The sequence below is a fragment of the Pipra filicauda genome, unplaced genomic scaffold (genome assembly GCF_003945595.2).
Source record: "Pipra filicauda isolate LSUMZ 115617 unplaced genomic scaffold, ASM394559v2 scaffold288_size945232_pilon, whole genome shotgun sequence".
NCBI lineage: Eukaryota > Metazoa > Chordata > Aves > Passeriformes > Pipridae > Pipra > Pipra filicauda.
The window spans coordinates 849,974-873,490 of record NW_024104407.1 but is presented as its reverse complement, the minus strand read 5'-3'; the positions used below and the strand labels follow the sequence as shown (position 1 = coordinate 873,490).

The 23,517-nt window shown below is 35.1% G+C and overlaps 1 protein-coding gene across 2 annotated transcripts in view; it reads right to left on the bottom strand.

Annotated features, from left to right (window-relative positions):
* The window catches only part of LOC113988582 (dystrophin-like), a 463,871-nt gene that overhangs the window by 52,539 nt on the left and 387,815 nt on the right, over window positions 1-23,517 (bottom strand). For both annotated transcript variants that reach the window (XM_039382875.1, XM_039382874.1), the window contains exons 18-22: window positions 21,682-21,769; window positions 14,059-14,300; window positions 12,105-12,285; window positions 3,878-4,023; window positions 2,715-2,927 (exon numbers count right to left, since the gene is read on the bottom strand). In XM_039382875.1, coding sequence (XP_039238809.1) covers window positions 2,715-2,927; window positions 3,878-4,023; window positions 12,105-12,285; window positions 14,059-14,300; window positions 21,682-21,769 — 870 coding nt within the window. The remainder of the gene's footprint in view (window positions 1-2,714; window positions 2,928-3,877; window positions 4,024-12,104; window positions 12,286-14,058; window positions 14,301-21,681; window positions 21,770-23,517) is intronic.

Below are 23,517 nucleotides of genomic sequence, written 5' to 3'. Positions count from 1 at the left end.
ATTTAGTGAAAATGATCCTACAGAAATTATCAGTATACTTCAGAATGGCAATTACCATTCACTGTTGAAATGTCTACTGTGCATTCCATTATTCAACAGTAAAAATAGTTCATTCATTTCATGATGAAACTTTAATACCTTTACAAGAATACTTAAGGTATAGTTCATTAATGTGGTAAAATATAGATCTGATGGGATTTACTTAAAAAGAGATTAGTCCCCAGCTACCAATGAAGATCAAATGTATCACCTGCATTTTGAATCAGACTGTAAATGCATTTTGTTTATTGACTTTCATCATATCCCATGCTGACACATTCCATAAATTGCAACAGCTAAAACCATAATCTGGATGAGAAGTCATTCAACAAGCTGAAAAGACAATGACTTTTATATTGGATGTGTACTAGAGAGATTTCAGGAACAAATATAAAGGCTAAGATTGGTATACAACAACAGCTCACATAGCTTTAAAAATACCTGTTTTACAGAGAATGGTCATGATATTCAGGACCTTCTCTTTTTAAGAGCAGTGGGTAAACCTCCAAATTTGGGGTGGGGAGAAGGGCGGGAGGCAGAGGGGAGGGAAAAGGCAAAAGTTTTATTTTCTCAAGCAAAGTATCTTGCTTTTTTTATGTGGCAAGGTTTTGGTAGCAGGGGTGGCATCTGTGAGGAGAAGACAGGTGCTGTCCTGTGTCAGACACAGAAAGTTCCAGCTTCCTCCAGTGGAATCACTGCTGGACATGGATAACCCCATGGTCAGCTAGTGATGCCTCGGTGATAATATAGTTAAGAAAGGGCAAAAATGCCAGACAGATGGAGGAGGAGAGAAAAAAGTGAGAAACAACCCTATAAAAAGTGAGAAACAGCCCTAAAGAAAGTGAGAAACAGCCCTGCAGACACCAAGGTCAGTGAAGAAGAAGGGGCAGGAGGTACTCCAAGTGCCAGAGCAAAGATTCCCTTACAGCCCATGGAGAAGGCCATGGTGAGACAGGCTGCCCTGTACAGCCCATGGAGAACCACATGCCAGTGCAGGTGGATATGCCCTAAAGGAAACTGCAGCCCATGCAGTGTCCACACAGGAGCAGGTATTTCTTGAAGGCTGCAGCCCTTGGGAGGACCCACACGCTGAAGCAGGGGAAAAGAGTGAGGAGGGAGCAGCAGTGGAGAAGAGCTGGTATGGACAGCCATTCCTCCCATTCCTCATCCCCCTGCACACCTTGATGAAAAATGAGACAAGAATAAAGTGATGGAGTGCAGAGTAGGAAAAAGAGGGAGGGGGAGAGGTGTTGGTTTAATTTTTGTCTTTGTTTCTTACCACACAAATGCCTTTTAATTTACCCCAAGTTGTGTTTGTTTTGTCCAGCTTAGTAATTAGTAAGTGATCTCCCTTTACCACAATCTTTACGTCAATCCAAGAGCTTTTCCATCCTATTTTGTCCCCCTGTCCTTCAGAGAATGAGAGAGTAGCTGGGGCACCTGGATGCTAGACAAGGTTATCCCATCATACCATTAAACTTGATTTCATGTCCAGCTTCAAACACAAGCAATGGAGATATAAAATTACAGTTTAGAACAATGTGGTATTTCGGTAGCTAAATTATAAAAAATTGTTTACATAAAATATATAGGTTATTTTATATTAATAAAATGTTTCCTCCCTTTTTTAGTCTGTTTTGATAATCTAAAAACTGATGAACTGTAAAAAAATAATTTTTTTATTCTCTACTTTTTTTATCCTCAAAAAAAGAAGTATAAGAATACTTTGACAGCAAATTTATTCCTGACCAGACAACTCTACTGAATTAAGAGGAAAATAACAACTACAGTTCACATGCTGCTGTTTAAACATGGAGATAATCATGTATCATGTTCTGCTACCAACAAACCAAAGCCAAGGACAGAAATATCTGATGCAGTAAAAAGAAGAAATACTGAGACAAAACACTGAGAAGAAACACAGTGTGAGAAAAGAGCTTTGAGTATGGATGCAGGATATCAGTCTTTAGAATTTTCTTTGCAATATCCCATGAGCACACAAATGTCCATTTGCATGGAGGCAAGGAAAAAAATTATAGAAAAAAATTACAGTCTCCGTTTTTATGACTGATTGCTCTGAATTCCTCTGAAACTTGTTCCTTGAAATCATTTAAAAATAGAAGAGAAATATGTTAAAAACTGACTTTTTAAAGTCTCAGATATTCCCTGTAATGCTGCTACTTGTGATTTATAAATAAGTATAAATAGAGGATCCCCACAATGAGAAGAAACAGTGTAATGTTCCAGCGCTGCCATTCTAAATACCTGAAATACTTCTGCTTTCTGGTAACTGCTGCCAAGATACTACTATATTACAGATGACTTTAATTATGTAAGTGAATTCATTAAAGTCAATATGGTTACAGTTACTTCAGATGCATGAATAAGAGCTTCAGCTGCATTGAAAAAGTAAATAGAAGAACATTAGTAGCAATTTTCACTGAAATCAGAGTTTTTGCTGTTGAAACAACATGGGTAGAAACAGCCACAAAATCAGAATTCAAAGTAAAATCTTGGACCAATCAAAATCAAGCAAACATTTTAATACATTTTTTGTGCTGCTTTGATATTTCACTTGGGTGTTAATTTCTGGAAGTATATAAATGTGTGTTTTATCCTAGTCCCACAGCAACCAGCCACCATGTGTTAGCTGAGGCTGAAAAAATCTGATTAACCTGGAATCGCTGGAGTTTGGTCATACGCTCCTCAAGTTTCTGACAATGTTCCACCAGCTGTGCTGACAGTTTCTTCCAGCGGCCAAGGATCACCTCAATCTCTGATCGGTATCTTTGACTGACTTCTGCAGGGGCTTTCCTGGACAAATCCTCCACAGTTGTGCTGAGATAGTTTAGGCCTTTTTGCTGCTCTTGAAGAGAACTTTGTAGAGCCTATGGATAAGAAGCAAGTAGTACCCTGATTCATGTGTTAGGCAGTTCTTTTTGTTTCATAAGCACAGCCAAGACACGTAGGTCACCTTTGCTAAAACATGCAATGGCATAATCTGCTGAGCAGTTTGGAATTGCTTTTCTCACACAAACCAGAAAGCAGATTTTTTTAGTTGAATCGAGAATATAACCAGAGGTTGTTATACTTGCTAATAGATGTGATCTACATACATTTCATTAACTTGAGATGGGAATTTACTATGGCTCTAGTGATTAAAGATTTCAAAAGAATCAGACTCTACATGGACAAAACCAATAAACTTAGAGAACCAATTCTTTGGTTTACATTTTTGATCGCTTCTCAAACTTTTGCAATTCTCAGTCCAAATTTACTGCATCCAGATTTTTTTTCCTATATTCTACTTTTTATTTCTGAATGCTCATCAAACAACATGCTCATTAGCCATTCAATAGTAAAATATTATCAGACATTGAAGTACAGGGAAGGTTTGTACCCACTGGCAAAAGTTGTTCTGCATTCGTGTCTGCTTGTAAATTTGACAGAAAATCTGACAAAGACCATGCTGCATTTTGCAAATCAGAATTGTTTCCATGTTAGCACTGGAAAATGAAATCAGCTAAATCTATATATAAATACCAGAGCTATCATCAAAGGAATATTATATATACCATGGGGACAAACAAGGTCTTTACCTTAACATGTTAAACATCATATAAAATTAGTTTCGATGGTGAACACCACTTTATATTCTTCAACTTTAGGAGTCAATATATTAAGCAAGCAGACACCGCCTCCCGAAGCCCTTGTCTAAAACCCAAATGGGCATTATTTACTCAAGATCCATAGGCTTCAGCAGGCTCATGACAACTGAGGGTTTTGTCCTTCTAAACTTGTCACTCAAGACATTCATTCCCACAGCTTGATTACTCACCTTGAGCTCCCTGAGTCTCTGCTCCATAATTTCATATTCAGCAACTGCAACCTGAGGCATGGAGAGTTTAGTTTCTGACTGCTGGATCCACAAAAGTACAGTGTTCATTGTCTCTTTGTAGTGTGCAGGAGGCAAACTGTCACAAACTACATTCAATGGGGAAGAAGAAGAAGACAGGAAATAAAGGAAGAAACGAAATAAAATGATTTTGTGCTTCGTTATTCGGTTTGCTGACAGAAGATGCTTGATAAAAGACCAAGCTTCATTGAAGTCATTGGCTGTTTTGCAACAGATTGCAACAGGCTCAGTATGTTTAGCATCAGAATTTTCAAAAAAATGGTGGAAACAGAAATATTTTGAAAAATGATGACACTTATTCTAACGTTTACAATATCTCTGCCATTTCATGAGTTGTGTGTCATTTGACTCTCTTATTATAGACCACAAGACAACCTATATGGCCAAGACAACTAGCTTAAATATGTGTGTTCAGAGATCAACTGACAAACCATTGTACTTAATCCAAAATCTAATTTCAGAAATATATTAAGAACTAGCGTTCTCTTTTATGGCCCATGTTTGTGTGTTCAATGTTTCTGTTCAAGTAAAATGTTCCGTTTAAGACACCTGTTAAAAGCGTAGAAAATTAATCTTTCTTCTGCAATAAAGCTGAATTTTATAGAACTGTGCCTATTGTGCCAACATTACAGCTGCTGTAAATAGACAACATCTGGCACGCACATCAGCAACTCATTAGCACAGAAATTCCCTCTGCCATAAACAACAGTTGCTTCTATACTCATTGAAAAATGTACAGACAAATAGCATGGCTGGTTAGAACTGAAATATTTCCAACTTGTACCACATATTAATGAAGCATATAAAAGCTCAAAAAATTTACACCCATTTGTATCTCCTGTATCCTCCTCCATCTTCTCTGATGTTTCAGAAAGAACTGTACTGCGAAATGACATATCTGTCCAAAAAGCAATTTTGACAAGCCTCACAAATAAAGTTTATAAGTGCAAGCTTGCTTATATTTTCATACAGCAATGCTTTGCAGACTGTACTTCAGATTTTAACCGAATTTTTTAGTTGATCAACAGAACACTATATGAAAAAAAACCCCACCCTTATATTTTCAGTTAGACATCATAACAACATACTAAAATCAGGGCCATCTAAGCTCTCTCTTGTGAAGTATACACATTGTATCACATACCTTCCTCACAAAAGTCTTGGTTGATCTGATTTATCACATACATCTGGGGATTTACAAAAGACTTGGTACCAGAAAAGAATTACCAAGTATCTCTTCACTTGTGCCTTTTTTTTTTTTTACACAGAAAGCAATAGTAATATATTCTTGGAAACACAAACCCGAACATATTCAATCTCATCAAATAGCATTTTAAATCTTTTTATTTCCTTAGTGAGATTCGTATTGTCTTTGACTCATTTAATCCAAACAATTCCTACTTTAGAATAGAACATACATTTAAACTCATCATTGCAAATGAATGGAGATATAATTTCAGTTTATGTTAAAAAATTATACAATTTTTAACTGCAGTTTTATTTAGAAATATGAAATGGAGTTCGGCATTGTGATATAATGCTTGATTTCTCTAAATTATTTTCTCCTTTAAATAAAAAAAACTATCTTATGACTAATGTATAACTCCAAGCATTTATATAAAAGAATAGCTATTTTCAATAGTAGTGAAGACTGCATCAGAACAGGTAAAACCTGTTACAGCAAACTCCACCAAACTGCATCAAACTCTTATTCTGCAAGTTTGGCAATAATAATTTTAAAACCTTCCAAACACTGCAAACATTTTGTTCAATTGTAATGAGTTCCCTTCTGTAGTATTTGAGGGACTAAATAAGAGTTCAAATGGGATGATGGATGTTGATTTAATCAAGCTAGTGTCTTTAGAATGTGGTTATTATATATTAACATGATAACATCTTTAAATTGAGTGAAACAACAGTTTTCCTGTTTCACTTTTTGAGATTACTACAGATTACTAATAGTGAAATGTTACTTTCTAATTTATTTTTTTTAAACATAGAAAACTTGGCAGCATTTTCATCCACAAGGAAGCAGATTAACTTTTAGGATGACACTTAAGAAAAGCCTTTATTGTTTTTGCAACACACAATGTCAAGGATGAGAATTCAGCCAAACTCCTACAGTGGGATTATTCATTACCTAATCATAACTGTCCAAATAATCTAACCCATTTATGGTCTCTCTCCGGACAGTAGGAATCTTTAAATTTCCCATGCTAATAACATAAATCCACATTCAGACCTGTTTATTTTATCCTAAAATTTGCTTTGTGATACTAATGTTCATGGGTTAAAGCCCACATGATAAGCAAAGTCTATTAATATGGATTCTGTTGTATTATATGAAAAAAATGAATTGGTAGTGAGAAAGATTCAGCAAGTCCCCAACATGGACCTCCTTTAGGTGTAGCAAAACTAGGCCCATGACAGAACTGTAAAAAAATATCACAGAGGGAAATGGCAAATATGTTTCTGTGTAGTATCAGAATACAATTTCCATCCCAGAATGGAAAAATATTGTTGTATTAATCTATTCCACTTGTAGGAAATGAATTTTGGTGTGACTAACATTGCAACCCTTGAGAACTGACAGGCAAATACATTTACGCTTGCATATTTATTTTAGAGAAAGACCTTAAATTTGCATATATAATGTTCAAATAGATATTTGATTAAGATATATTTTTAATAACTAGAACTATTTAAACATGTGAAAATAGGTTTCCAAGTAAGCAAAGTACTTTGGTTTTTTTGTTTTTCCTCCCATCTTCTTTTTTTGGGACCAGATTTTTCAGTCAAAAATATTTTCCCAAATCAGAAATAAAATGAGAATACAATTATCTCAACAACTATCATATCACACTGGATAGGTTTCAATGTGTATCTCCTGCAGTCAGTAGAAATCCCACTGTTCATTACATCATTATGAAAGGCAATAAATATAATCTATGGGATCATTTTAGTATAGAGTTATTCCCTCAAATGAATTAACTATATTGAACTTCATGTATTTCCACTAAAAATTTCTTCAGTAGCAACTGCAGTTTAAAACCAGGCTGATTTTCTCACAACTTTGTTTTGTTTATTTTGTTATACAAATACTTGAACCTATTCATCAAACTCTTTATACCGATGCCTTCATAAAAGCTGTGATTCCCTTCTCCCACATTTCTAATCAGAAACTGCCTAAGTAGAATCATGAGGACTCTTGTATAATATATAATCAATATTCTGCAAGTGATTTAACACTTCCAATTCTGTTTGTTATAAAAGTCTTAAAACAAATAGAAGGGAATAATAGAATGGTTTGGCTTAGAAGGAACCTTAAGGATCATCTCGTTCCAACACCCTTAGCATAGGCAGGGACACCTTCCACTAGATTAGGTTACTCAAAGCCCCCTCCAACCTGGTCTTGAACACTTGCAGGGAAGCCCTTCTCCAGGTTCACAAGATCTAATGTAACAGTAAAAATCCTTTAAAGACAGAAATTTTTTAAGATGGTTTTATTTCCCATCCATAAAAATTTTCATTTTTACCATGGAGGAAAAGGATAAAGTCGCCCACAGAGTAGAGGACATTATCTCATACACATTCATTTTTGCTTTGTCTTTTTGATCTTTATTTAAATAAAAAAAATTACCAGAGGAAATGGATGGATGGGGGGGGGAGAAAGAAAGAAACAAAGAAATTGTTTGAATGCTACTTATTAGAATAATAATTTCCCACACACATCTAAGATGTACCTTCAGCTCAGAAGGCACATTCAAACAAGCAAACTTCCTCCCTCATAATCAAAAAGCAATGAATATTTTTGCTACTAAATCATAGTTTAGGTCTTAAGAAAAACTTACAGTTAGGAAATTTACAGGACACCTGCTTAAAATTTTCCTTCCTCAAGTATACAATGATAACAATTTCACTTCCACTTATAACCCATCTATCGTACTTAGAGCATCCAAATAAGTTAGCAGTTCAAAGTTTAAACAAATGGAGACAAATTACAGACTAAAACTCCCAACGGTCATCACACTGTTATAGTTACTGTGGTTTATTGAATTATAAAATTATGCCAAGACTAAGTTGCATGAAATACATGTAATGGAACACTCTAAGAAACTGTATAAGTGGATTAAAGAGAATAGCAGTTTCCATGCAAAATAACTGTAAGCATGGCTTGGGTAAATAAAAAGTCTAAAGAATCTTGACACGATATAGAAGGCAAAATCTTTCTAAATAAGAGAAACATCATTTGAATCCAGATGAATAATTCATCATTAATAACAAAAACGACAATGATAACTTCACCTTTGGGAGTTACTGATCCTGCAAAGGTAGAATCAGAACTTGAAAGGAAACCACAGTGCATGAATTTATGAACAGAAACATGGAAATAAGTATGACTTTTCCTTTGCCACCTCCATCTTCATACTTTTAACTTTACCTGTCACAGAAGTCTTTTTCTTTTTTTTTAGTGACTTTCTAAAAATCTAATGACTTTCCAATTTCCCTCTGAAGAGAGCCTTGTCAAAATGAGAACATGTATCTCACTCAAGACCATGGCTGAATAAGAGTTCAATGCAGCAAGACTAAAAACCAGAAGCACCTTCACGGAATTTAGTTCAGTCACAGAGGTTCAGGACTGCTGGAATGAATCAGCTGCCACCCAGGAGGGAGTTTGAACCAGGGAGTGTTCACTTACCTGACCCTGACTGACAGCTCTGCCTGGGCTGAGGGGGAGTGGGAGGCTGACCAGGCTGCTCCCTAGAAATCTCTCTGACAGAGCAGCAGTTTTAATGTCAAGACAAGTAAATATAAAGTGCAAACCCTCATTTTTCACCAGGGCATTACAAAGCTAAGAATTTCCTTGTGAAATCACATTATTAGTTCTTGAATTATTGCCAGGATTGTCCATTTCTCTCCCTCATATAGATTACTGAACAGCTTGAAGCACTGTCTGATCTCTGTTTTTTCTATATACCAATATCGTTGAAATGACTCTAAATTTGTTTGGGGAGGAGGGAGATCTGGAATGCTGGATACATCCTATTCAAAAGGACCTTTCAATATACAGATATTACATAAAGTGAAAACAATAAGGTCATATTTCTTCGTATTTTATGAGGCTGTATTTCTTTAATAAAAAACATTGTAAAATAGTGAAAAAACAACCAAATAGGTTTTAGAATTTAAATTACATTTTATAACTGGATATGCTAACCAAATCATGGAGAAAAAAGTGAGAAAATCTGAGTTCATTTTTAATAATATTTTAGTGACAAATCTACTGTGCAGCACAGAGAAATTACTAAGCACTCTTGAACCTAAAAAAAAACAAACAAAACCCAACCAAACAAAACCATGACCTTCAGAAAAAATGTAATCAATTGTAATAAAAAGTATTTGAGGGAGACAATTTCCAAAATAAGAGGAAACTGTTTATGGGGGGGAAATTCCCTTGGAAAACAGAACAGTTAAATACCCTTATCCATCCGAAAAGATAATATGGAGTAATGGAACATGAACAAAAAAAAAAACAAACCAAAAAACCAAACCTCTTATGATAAGTCAAAAATAAATATCTTTTAACATAAGAAGAACCCTTAATGATGAATTTTAAAAAAAAAAAAATCTTTCTAAACATATACGTTTTATGTACAGGGAATTAAAAAAAATAAATACTATAACTCTCAAGCACAAATCCTATGAGGAGAGGCTGAGGGAGCCGGGGTTGTTCAGCCTGGAGGAGACCTCCTCACTCTCTACAACTCCCTGAAAGGAGGTTGTAGCCAGGTGGGGGTTGGTCTCTTCTCCCAGGCAACTATCAGCAAGACAAGAGGGCATGGTCTTAAGCTCTGCCAGGGGAGGTTTAGGTTGGATATTAGGAAGAAATTTGTTACAGAGATGATAATCAGACATCAGAATGGGCTGCCCAGGGAAGTGGTGGATTCTCCGTCCCTGGAGGTTTTTAAGATGAGACTGGATGTGGCACTTAGTGCCATGGTCTGGTAACCATGGTGGTGCTGCACCAAGGGTTGGACCTGATGATCTCAGAGGTCTTTTCCAACCCAGCTGATTCTATAAATCTATGATTCTAATGAATCTATGAATCTATGATGATCTGCAAAACATCATTCAGTTTTCAGGAATTTTTTTTATTTGTAGAAAAAATTAATTGCAAATAATTTATGTAAATAAAAGATAAAATATCTAAATAATAAATAATAAAAGATAAATATCTAAAATGCTCTAGCAAAATTTCAACATTTTCTATTAAAGTAAGGGTAAAATAAAGACATGGGATATGGTCTTTTTCCCATCTGTATAACACAATAAATTAGTCATTAAAGAAAGCTGTAGAAACTGAGTCTCAAAGTACCAAATTTTCCATGCTTTGGTTTCAGGGTTTGTTTGTTTGTTTGTTTTTCTATATGTTTTGATCTGTAAGACTTTCCTGAAATGGCAATAGGCAAACCTATCCCATGCGTGATCGTTCATATCTAGAACAGTTACGGCAGGAAGTTAGCACTTTGGATAAAACTATGTATGAAATTTCTGAAGATCAAATATAATTGACATAATACTCTTACCTAAAATATCACTGCAGGTATGTACTGTACGAGATAAAACAACCTCATCTTGACAGCTGAACCATTTGAGATGAAGCTCCTATGATGCATAGCAGCCACATAAAACAGTAACAACTGTCCAGGGCTCCATGAAATATTGATTTAGGAACTTCTGTTTTCTAGCACTTCAGGAGACTCTCCCCAGTCTGTTCAATGCTTTCACCTCAGAACAACTCCCTCTGCAGCTGTCCAGGGCACCCAAGGAGCATAATACAGCATGGGGGGGGTGGGAGGAATGAACATTCAGGAAGAACTTTCCCAAAGCCCATGGTTCAGGCAGTGAACACTATTTGTCTTACTGGATTAATCAACTGGTTAGTTCATGAGCAATCACTACAGTAAAATTAGATGAGGCAAACCCGGCAATTATGCAACATTAGATAAAGAAGAAATCACAAACAAACTAGCATCTACAATATTTTTCTGTTGGCAGAATGGCAACCGATTTCACCATATTAATGGGTTTTAAATCTTACCCACTGCATGTCTTGGCTTTAGAGTCATGAATAAACATTATACTCCTTAATACTAAATTTCTACAGCTCATTCTTTCATCATTTGCTATGGCACACTTACATTTTATATCTTCAGTTCTCCTATGCACCTTCAGTTTGTGTATGTGTGCACGTGTGAAATAGCTACAGCAGCACAGTAATGTACTGTTGTAAAAACAAAATCCAAAACTCTTCACGAAAGAATTTAGGAGGAATACTATAAAAAAACCACTAGAAGGAGCTAGCACTATGTCAAATCTCAAAACAGTACAGTCATTTAGAGATATTGTTGGTTTAAGAGGCAAATAATGTTTTTGTTGTTGAGAAAAGTTGCATTTGTATTAATTATTAATTTCATAATCAAATACAGAAAGTGTACAGTAGTCATTGACATTCTACATATCTTTAATAAGAAATAGTCACTTTTCTATTTTGGTATAGCATTTTCCATCTCTTGAAAAATTCATTTTACTACAAATATTGCAAATAATGTTATAACTGGCAGTCATATATTCCACGTTGTAAAAAAAGAACAGTTGGCCACATGATAAAAAACTTGATACGCTAAAGTAGCTGCTCTCTTTGATGAGCTTTATGCAGTTAAATCTCTATTCTCTGAAAATGTAGAGCATTTAATATAATTTAATATTAGCATGTAATATAAATCTCTTTTCTCTCTACTGACAGAGATGGACTGTCCCACCTTACAACCCAACTAAACAAAGACTTTTTTAGGTTGCCAAAAAATATCACTGAATCTGTCCATAAACACACTAACAAGAGGAGGTCTGATAGTAGAACTACATTGAGTGTAACCTTCTGACCAGTGTACATGCCCTTGTTTTCCTATTAATATGGAATTCACTGATGATTTTTGAAAGACGAATTCACTTGCAAAAAAGTGCACCTAAATTGCAATACTAGTTTAATATGACAAAAGCAAATATAAAACTAAGAAAGCAAAATATATACAATACCTATTCTTTTCATGCTAGTCAGGCAAATTGACTTTTTGTCATGAACACTTACTGGTCTGTAGCTGCTTTTCTCTGGCATGCATGTCAGCAAATATTTGTTTGAAATGGCTGGTAAAAGCAGCAAGGTCAGCATCCAGAAACACTGGTCCTTGTTCTTTCTCTTTCAGTGCTTGACTTTGAGCCTTTAGTCGTTCAATTTGAGGTTGAAGGGTTGACATTCGGATGATTTCATCCTGCATGTTTGAACAAAAAAAAAAAAATCAAGATAAAGCTACTTGAAAAATGAAATCCATAGTGCCATGAAATCACCACTGTTTCAATGCACATTACACATCTCTTCTGCTTCCAAATACATCAGTTACAATACAAGCAAAACCAGTATTTTAAATCTCTCCTCACAAATCAATACCTCTGCTCCAAATACGATTGTTGATTGATAGCACTGCTTAAAGACACTTTAAAGACACTTTTGCAGAACATTGGCATGTTATTAGTGTAATGCTCAAAGAAAATAAGATAGATAGTACATTAATATTTCATCCCTAAGGAACATCTTTTTCACGTGAAGCTGGGAAGAGAAAAACACATGTCCCATAACCCTGGAGTCTGTTAGATTATGTACTGAATCTCTGTTAGATTATGCACTAAACAGCAGGCCAAACAGTCTAAATAGCATGAAGCAGAAAAGGAAAGATGAAGATGCCCAGTGATTTCTATCAGCCTCACAGTAACATAGCAGAGTTTGAGGTTAAAGTAGAGTAGGATAGTTCAGTTGGAAGGGACCTACAAGGAACATCTAGTCCAACCACCTGACCACTTCAGGGCTGACCAAGTTAAAGCATGTTGCTAAGGGCATTGTCCAAATGCCTCTTACAAACTGACAGGTTGGGGGCATCAACCACCTCTCCAGAAAGGCTGCTGCACTGTTTGAACACCCTCCCAGTCCAGTCTAAACCTCCCCTGACACATTTTGGACCATTCCCATGCATCCTGTCACTGGATACCAGGAAGAAGAGATCAGCACCTTCCTCTTCACTCCCCCTCCTCAGGAAGCTGTAGAGAGCCATGAGGCTGTGTTATTATACCTTCATGAGACCTTGTACACATACAACTACTAAGTAAAAAGACAGGAGGAAAGTAAGCCAAATGTACAGTTCATAGTAGAGCTACTCAAAGAGAACCTTTCTGCGTGAAAACACAGACCCTCTGTAAGTACAATTCCAGCTTGGAAATGCCTGAAAACAGAAGTAATAGCACAGATCTAAATTTGGGTTTCAAACATTGTTTTCTGTTTGAAAGCTTTTGGAGTCAGAGATTCCCTAAAGTCAAGCTTCTACAAGTATGTCATGCAATTTATAATTCAATACTACATCTCAATATATTCCTGTACATCAATATTAACTTGTAAGTAATCCCCACTCACAGAGCTCTCTACAGGAAGAGAGATAATCAAATTTCTATGACAGTGCAGCACAAAAATTAAAACAATTAGGGAGAATAATAAGTGAATTGGTGTAACCATTTTGCACAACTGTGCAAAATGTCTGTGATTCTGTCACACTATGACAGAATAATATTCCTCCCCTGCAGCAGAACATAGGGTATGTATCAAGTAAAATGGTGTGCAATAGCAGAATTTTGGAATTTGAAAACAATTTTCTGGAACAGATCCTTAACAGAGGTGATGAGCAACAATTTCTAAGACACAGATTCTTACAGGAAAAAAAAAAAGGAAGAAGACTTTAGGGCCACAGTTCTCTAGCTTAAAGAGTCTAAGCATCTTAATAACTAAATATTTTAAACACCCATATGTTGGGTTTTATTGTCTCTTTATTACTTTACCAGTCTTTCCTTTCCCTTCCTTGAATAAGTTCAATAATTACTTTGCAAAGAGAAGGGTTCCATTCACCATTTTTATGTTGAAATAGAGTTGGTCATAATCTGTCCCACTGTTAGAACGCCAACGAAGTACAACATCATAAAAAACTGGGAGAAGAATCTCTAACCTTGCATTTTTCCAACTGAGTTTTTACTGTAGCAGGATCTGTTGCTGGTGTGGGTTGTGCTTTCAGCCAGTTTTCTGCAGTAATTGTTGTCTGCTCCAGTTGCTGCAGCTGGGAGTAGAAGTCAATGATGTTATTTTGGTACTCCAGCCATGCCAGTCTTTCACTGAGCAACTGACAGAACTCAATCCAGCGGCTCTTCAGCTGCTCTGAGGCTTGTCTAATGTTGTCAGGATTGAGGCCCTCTAGAAACACGGGACAAGAAGATGATTAAAGATAAACAAGTTACAAAGACAATAATAATAAAAAAGTAATATAATTTAACAATTCAATTTCTGGTTTTGAGAACTCATAAATCCAGTTAATGATTTATCATCAAATAACAGTCCTGAATATACAGATGTTACACATTAGTGGAGAAAGCATATCAAAAATATTTAAAGTTGCTGCTAGGGTACTTTTGTTGCTATGGGAATGAATTATAAAGTACATTAAAGTACAAGAATAGGAATAAAGCAGAAAATAAAGATACAATACATAAAGCTAATTAAAACTGCTGTAAGAAATAAGAAAATGCATGACAGCTGGATTTTGAAAACTTTGTCTGGACTGTAATTAGATTTTAATGTACAAGACTGTTGGATTTTCTTTCATAAAAAGACTGATTTAAATGAATGGGAACTACATTCACAGCTATTTGGAGGCTTCTGATAATCCCTCAAGTTTTGCATTAGATGTTATTTTAGAAATATCATAAACACATGATCAGATCAAATTTCCATCCAGGCCAGTCCTGTGTATCCAACAGTGACAATCAGGAGACACTAAGCAGAGAGACGATGAACCATAGGTGATGCTTCTCTATGATTATTTTCAGACAGGGTTTGGTTTCTCTGACATAGTTTGCCCATTTCTGTCTATTGTTCAATAATTATGCTTATATTAAAGTTCATAAAGTCAAACTGGCTTTAGTTATTACAGACAAGGCAATTATTTAGAACAATTTAAAGATAAAAGAGCTCTATATTCTCTGTGAAGAAAGTGAGGCAATACATATGAAAGATAAGCAAAGGCGTCTTACAATAACATAATTTATAATTATACTGAAACTTGAACTCAGGTTGACTTCAAAATAATATTAACTTAAGCATCTCATTTATTCTTTCAATGGAAGCTTAAATCTAACCCCTAACCTTTTTTTGGTGTAATGACATGTAATGATACATATAGCAATAAGACCCATCTTGATTTCAAAAATAAATTTCTCAATTCATTAAGCAATGCTATATGCTGAAGAACAGTTTTAATATCATCACTTAGTCATACACTAGCTAACCAGTAAAACAGTTTTTATCAAAATAATCAAAATTAAAGTATTTTTCTTAAAAGCAAGTTTAAAAGCAAATGAGGCAAAAGACCTAAGTGTTCCACTTCTGTGGTGTTTAATACACTGTCAAATATGGTTTATCTAGTTTGCAACCTGGACTCCCAATCTGCAGGAAAATTATTTTATCAAGGATAAAGAATAGTAAAGTTGATGAGCAATTTTGTAAGGTAGGACACAGGAAATGAAGTTCTAATTACAGCTAAATCCCTTAAATAAAATAAGTACTGCAAATATATTACAATAAAATTTTCTAGGGAATTACTATAATGTATGCTATATAGTAAACCACACAAAATGATAATCCAGGATCATGTCTGTTGTGGAGCACCATAGTGCTCTGGCAAATCCTATTCTGGATCCAGCTCACAGCTACTCCATTCAGAGTTGCTTGGGAACAGCCCACTTGGAAAGAGACTGTGCAGTACCTGACAGTGGTTCTCTGGACATGCTTTGTTTCTGGGGTGCTGCCTTAGCCAAGCAAATTGTACGCGATTTCAAAAACCAAAACTACAGAAAAATAGGAAGCCCAGGGCTACTGGGAGATAATGGCAACTGTGCTGGTTGGAGTAGTCACATGTACACATTGTATACTCTAAAAACTGAAGAGTACAGTTCAAGGACTATGCAAGAATATAAAATGAACCTTAAGAGGTAAACAGGATTTTGACACATATTAATAAAATCCAAAAACAACGTGGTCTTCCGTGAGTGTGTGTGTGCATCTGGAGATGTAGTACACATAACTAGATTTTATTAAAGTGTAATGTCTAAGTAACATATAGTGACATGTGAAGAGACAGCATAAACCTGATTAGCATAGCACATCTAAATAACAAGAATCACAGATGACCAGGCAAACAGATACTGAACCTTAACAACAGCAAGAACAAACAAGTCTTATAGAAGATAAGACTTTTAACTGTGTTGTATTTCAACAATTTTTTTCCTTTTCTGTTGTGATATTAGTTATAAAAATGCTGTATACCCATATCAGAGAGCAGATTATCTTTGCCACTGTGTTAATGATTACCTCTGAACCTGGAAGACACTGCTTATGAGTTTGGCGGAGTAGATATGAAAAGATCACTTTTATTTATTCCTCCTTTCCTCTCTTTTCAGCTGCCACAATCTCCAAGGTACCCTTAGGCAAGATTATGATTACCAGGTGAAGTGCAGTCATGGATTCCCCATGTATAATAATACTTTTCACTGCAATATTTTCTTCAAGGATTCAGAGAGGACTATTTCAGATGATCTTTTCTCTTTTCTTCTTTTTACTCATATGTCTCTCTTAACGTAACATTTAAACATGTGAAAATACCCAATATTCAATTTTTCATTAATTCTTTTCTGTAATATCTAAGCTTTGAATCTAAATGTGATTCCATAAGTCCACAGATAAAAAAATGCTTTTGCTCTTCATGTTACTGAAGTGGACAGTACAAATCTGGTTTGTGCTGAGCCATGTTTGGTAAAAGATTGCAGAGATACACCTCCATTAGGCAACACAATATCCTACTGAAAGGAAGACCCATCTGAAAATCTCCATAGCATGTGTTTTCAAACTCTCTTAATTCACAGTCCACTCAGGTAACTCAAAGTTCTCTATCACATGCTGGTATGTCATTGCCAGAAGGATGTAAGAAAATGGCTATTACTTGCACTTGAAAACATTTGGGAGAGTTTGTAATTTTTTTTTCTTATTATGAAGAAAACTAGTCCTTTGTCTCCTTGAAAATGACAAATTATTATTTGAGAAGTTGATACGAGGGCATAATTTTAATGTTTTTATTTGCTCACTGAATTGCTGAAAATCAAGAATTTCACAGAATTGTTAGGACTGGAAGGGACCTCTGGAAATCTTCCAGTCCAACCAACTGCCAAGGCAGGGTCAGCCTAAGTAGGTGACACAGGAGCTTGTCCGGGTGGGTTTTGAACGTCCCAGAGATGGAGACTCCACAACCTTCCTGGGCAGCCTGTTCCACCCTCAGTGTAAAGATTTTTCTCAGGTGAAACTTGTGTTTTAGTTTATGGCCATTGCTCCTTGTCCTGTTTGAAACCTTCCTTGGTGATAAGTACTGATTTCTTCATTAACTTTAGCAACCACCAGCTTTCATTCATGATGTTAACATCGATCCCCTTGTTCTGTTTCATTTATAGTAGAAAGACATACCAAAAGTTTACAAACAGGTCCAGAAACCATATAAAACCCATTCTCTGGTAAAATATTATTTTATGAATAGTGCACAGTTCATAATCTTTTCATATTCTAAAAGCTTCTGATATAATCATTGAATAAATATACTGTACCCAGAGGAAACAGATAATTATCTGAAGTGCATCTATTAATTTTATTACCTTATATATGGCACATAACAAATTGTGCCTGAATATTTTTAATTGTGCAGCACCTCACATGCAAGTGCTTTGGAATTGCCACTTAATATGAAGTAAATCTTATTAAGTGCATCTATCACTTGCCATGGTTCTGTGATAGAACAATGTAATATTATTGTGGGGTTTGTATCTTTTGACTCCTGTGTGTTAAATAGTAACTCACAAGATAATCTATATCTTCCACAGAACAGTGGCACTTAAATATTAGATGTTTTATCACAACAAATTCATTTGTATTCACTTAAGTATTGCCTATAGAAATTCTCTGAGTATTCATTTTGATGCCCTGTTTATTTTATTCTAAACTACTATAATAGTCAAGTGTTCACTGAAACTGCTAAATTGCTTCACTCATGCACCAACAGATGTGTTATTCCATTTTAGAATATAATTTAGTAAAGAAAAACAAAACAGATATTTTTACTACAAAATGGGAGAAATATGGAAGTTTTCTTTGATTGTAATCATCAGACTTCTTTGAAAGGGTGGGCAAGGAGAGGCAGAGCACAGATCAAGTAGAAGATGGGTGGTTGGATAAAGAAGCATCCACCAAACCCATCAATGATTTCCCTTGTGATAGGAAAAGTCCTTCAAATGGCAATGTCCAGACTCACTGCTTACAAACACAAGAATAGCTATGCTGTGTGACAAGGCAGTTCTTTCTAGTGCAAAATACTTTTGCTGACAATGGTTGAAAACATTTACATAAGGCAAGAATAGTGCCCTGTATAAACGCATTTCCTCAGAATAATTTCTTCTGAGCTAAGAAACAAACAAATGAAATCTTATATAAATCAATCCAATTATCTCCAGAAATTGAATCCTACTTTTTGCTTATTCCCTCTCCTATCACAGTAAAAACAAAAGCAAGAAAGTAAATATAAATGATACAATGGAATTCACCACCATTCTAAACTTGCTCTTACAAACCACCAGACATTTCATCTTTTTATGCTCTTTATCTGTTACATTCAGAATCTTGTTTAGGAGCAGAGGAAGAACATTTTATACATTAACTAAAGCCAGGAATTCAGTGATAGCATAACTGGAATCTTAAAGAGTCTAATTATTATTAGTCCACATCTAATTGACACACAATAAGTGAAATTTAACAATGCAATTAAAATTGTTATCACTTGACTTCTGAACTCATTTATGCTGTAAATCTGTTTGCCTTTTGTAGTCTTTTAATTACAGATTACACTGTAAATGCATGACAATCATCAATTGTATCAATGACTGGTTTCCCTAAAGAATAACAAAGGGAGCATCATCATTTTTGATCTGTAAATTGTGGTAGTTAAAAAGGGTTTTCATTCAAAATAACACAGTACATCTTTCTTCCACTAGATGTTAAACTGCAGACCTCCCACAAATCCATACAGGCACATTAAGTCCAGTTCCTTCCCATGTTATGGAAAAGAGTTCCAGGATTAGAACAGGAAGGTATGAAGGCACAGTCACGCTGCTCTGCTTAACATTACTTTGGAGATTCTGCAAAACTTTCCTCTTATTCCTAGTGAATCCAGCAATCAAAAGAAAAAAAAAATTCTACGAGCCAAAGAAAGACTATAGAAACTTAGTTGAATTACTGTGGAAAATATAAAGCTGGATAACTCTACTACAGTTTGAGGTGCAGTTTTAAAGTTGTTAATATTTTTACATAACTTTTAGTTCAATGTTAATTGAACTAAATTGAAACCATTAATTCTAATTGCAATAGATGATAATGATTTGGAAGAAAAGACAAATAGAAAATATGCTCTATTCAAAAGTACAATGGCTTTACATGACAGTTAACTTTGTCTACCCTCAAGGAGTAATTTTGAGCACTTCGTAATGTATTCCATTTGCAAATCCTTTTTAAAATCATCTCACAGTTCTCATCAACTAATGTTAATTATTTAATTCTACTCTCTACCACTGGTAATTACTGCATTCATTAACCATTTCAAACACTATTCTTCAAATTGACTTTGCATTAGTGGAGTAGCTGAAAGTCCCATAAATATTTAGGGTTTCAAGTCCAGAGGAATTGTTCCTTTTTTCAAAGGGATAGTTTCTTCCCTAAAACCATGACAATTGGGGATCTTCGTTTTCACAGCCAACTAATCTGTCATCAGTGCTAGAATATTTTTGCTACCAAGGTTACCACAATATATGGCATGACATAGATCTCAGAGCAGCTGACAAAGCTGATGAAGCTGATAAAGTCAAAGCTGGCTTAGTTAGTCTACCCTGTACCTGCACCCCAGTTGGAGGATGTGCTTCCTACAAAAAAGGTGCGATTTGTGACATAGTGGAAATATTTATATGCACATCTAGCCACAGTGGAGATCACGATATCTACAAACCATGAATAAGAATGGACCCATGGACTGAGGGAGAAAAAGGAGAATCTTCAGTTAAAAACACATAAGAATAATTAAGGCAGAATGTTAGTCTACTTGATACTAGACTTGGTAGGCAGTACAGTACCAGGAAAGCATTATCTAATATAGTAGTAGGTTCTGCAACTAAAACCAAAGTTAGTCATCATAAAGTACTATATAAACCTAAGGTACTAAAACTGGAATTCTTGAGGTGCAAGTCTCCATTTGGCCAAAGGAAGAGTGAGGCACTGCTAAATGTGCCCTAGACAGATTCTGCCCAAATTAGCAACCTTGACGTGTCAGCACAGAAGTTTCAAATGCTTCCTTAAAAGTCATGTACAGTCAGTTCTTCCAGGCAGAAAACATGTTAAAAAAAAAAATCAGAACTTTTTATGTACTCAACCATAAAACAGCCCAAATTGTTTCAAAGAGAGTGCAGATGTTACCAGACTCCCTTCAGTCTGTTCAGTGAGCCTGGGAAGGGAACCCTTGAAGCACTTGTTACAGTAATGATAATTAAATATGCACCACACATCAAATATGACCACTTTTAAAATATTACACCTTTATATTTAAGCAAAATAATTTTAGGCTTCCATCAAATTTCTTTAGCTTGGCCAGTTAGTACCTCAAACTTAAAGCATTTCAATTTTAGCTATTTAATTCTTGGTTCTTCACTGTAACAATTTAGTAGAAAATATATGTTCTGAAGCTCAGTGCATTCATCATCTGTATTTCTGGCAATCATATCAGTATGACAGATGTTGGCCCGGGTTTAATATTTTCTTGCAAAGTAAGACATTCTTCAATATCAAGGACAACGGCATGACTTACAATTTTACTTTCATTTACCTTTCTTTGGGGTTTGTTTTTGCTTTATCTAGAAATTCAAAAGAATTATATCATATTTTAAAAAAATGCAAAATCTTACAGCTACTTTTCTTTTTAAAGAGTTGTTTAAGTTTTTACATTTATCATCTTTGAAAAACCAAATGCCAAAAATTTCTTCCAAATCCCAGTGTTGTATTTCCTATGACACAGACCATTACAGCAATATGTATATTAAAAAACATACATTTCACATTAAAAATCAGGACGCACTTTTGATCAAACTTTTAAAGTAATGCCTTCAGAGCTTTTCTAACTCAGATGTGTTAAAGTACTTCAAAAGCTTAGCATGCTCACAAATAAGATTACAACTTAAGTCTCTCCACAGAACAGATTGTTAATATACAGTTCATTACTGTGAGCAAGTTTTACACAGATTTCTTTTCATGGTACTAAAGTGGTAAGACTTTTTTTTCCCTCTTTTCTAATTAATAGATTTAACATTCAGAAATAATAAAATAAATATAAGACAATATCACTTTACTGTTCCATTTGGACTAATATAATTCTTGTGATAAATATAAACCTGTACGTTTATCAAATCTGTAAGAAGATTATCTAAACCAACTCCCATGTAATTACCATTCACCATCTGTTCCACCAGGGCCTCAGCTGATCTGCTGGCATCTTGCAGTTTTCTGTACTTCTCAGGCTTTTCTCGCTGGATGGCCTGCAGCATGACAGGAAAGGTGAGTATTTCAACAGAGGGATTTTGAAGAAGAAAGTAATTAATCTCAGGGATGCCTTCTGATTTCTCAAGACCATTTACCCCTCATATTGCCCTGCCTGCCTCCCGATTTGCAATGGAAACAAGCAGGTACCACATATAACCAGGAAGGGAGTCAAAGTCAAATACAAAAAATGGAGAGTCAGAATACAACAGAGCTGAGAACACATCAGTATTTTACAGAAAAATAAAAGAAGTACAACCTAAGAGCTAGTCAAAGCCCAATATTTCAAAATGAAAATATTCATTCAATAGAAATTCCTTTTGGAAGAATAGAGTAGCTTATTTCTCATGTTAACAGCAAAAATTGAGCATGCTAACCAAATCACAGGGATTCATAGCATACTACAGTATTGAACCCATATACAATTTGATATTGTATGATATTGTGTCATGTCACTACTTTGTTTGGAAAAAAACAACCCTGACCCTGTAAAATGCTTATTAAATAGATATCTAACGTATATAAGACCATATACAGCAGACATCCATCCATGAGCTATTAAGAGAGTTAACTGCAGATTTAATTCAGGCTTCTCATTACGTATTGTAGCCAATACTCCTGATTCACCTCTCTGTATGCAAAAATTTCTCACCTATGTTCAGGCTAGCACTCAGGCTAGCTGTTAAGGCCTAGTAAAAGCTAGCTGCTAAAATTACAGGATGTAGAAGAAATCTAAGTTTAAATTTCATTTTACATTAGTAGCAATACTAGTGGAAAGTAAACTCATTTTAGATCTGACAGCCCATCAATGCTGTCTTATAATTAACATCATGAAGTCACTTCATTGATTTTAAACTAATTTAGTAGCATAATTTAGGTGTAATTTAGAAGCTCTAAATCAGAAACCCAAAGAAGCAGCATGGGGCCACAGTCAAATTTGATACCAAAAATAAAACAGACTATATACCTCCCAGAGATCCTGACCAACACAGTCTCCCAGAAATCGAGAGTCCCTCACTTTACTGCAGCAGATACACACATACAAGAGCCTATGTCCCCACAAATCCTACATGGTATACATGGAAAGGTAACACACAGTCCTGGATGCAGCTTCTCAGACTGGCTGAACCCACTAGGCTTCCTGATCACCGTATTTATTCCCACAACAAAGGGATGTGCTGGGTGACTGGACTCTTCGGGGGAAAAGGTTCCTTAAACTGGAAGTAGGTGTCTAAGCTCAAGTAGGTGTCTAAGAATGTAGGATTTTAGTAAAGGAACCTTATACACTTACACTTGAAAATACTATTTTTCAAATAAATAGTTATGCCTACGGAATTAATATAAACACCTTTGCATAAACTCTCTTATAGTAATATTTAAAGTGTAATGCTTTAAACATCTTCAGTTCAATAAGATAGAGCTCCCTGAATGACTTCTGTATCTGAGGAGACATTCAGAACTTGAAAGAGAAATTTTCATTTATATTAACACTTTTCCACCACCTACCTATAACTGACATTCATTTGTGCATACAGAAATGGTTAAACAGCAGGCTTTCTAACATTACCTCGAAGCTTCTATTAAACATTTTCACTAATACAATTTTGAATAAATAAAATATATATAGAAAGGTTACTAAGAAAATAATTAGGGATGAAAATATTTTGGATTTTATAAACATATCTTTAATACATCACTAAATTATCACTGAAAGATTATGTATATTAATCCCAATAAGTTAAAGATG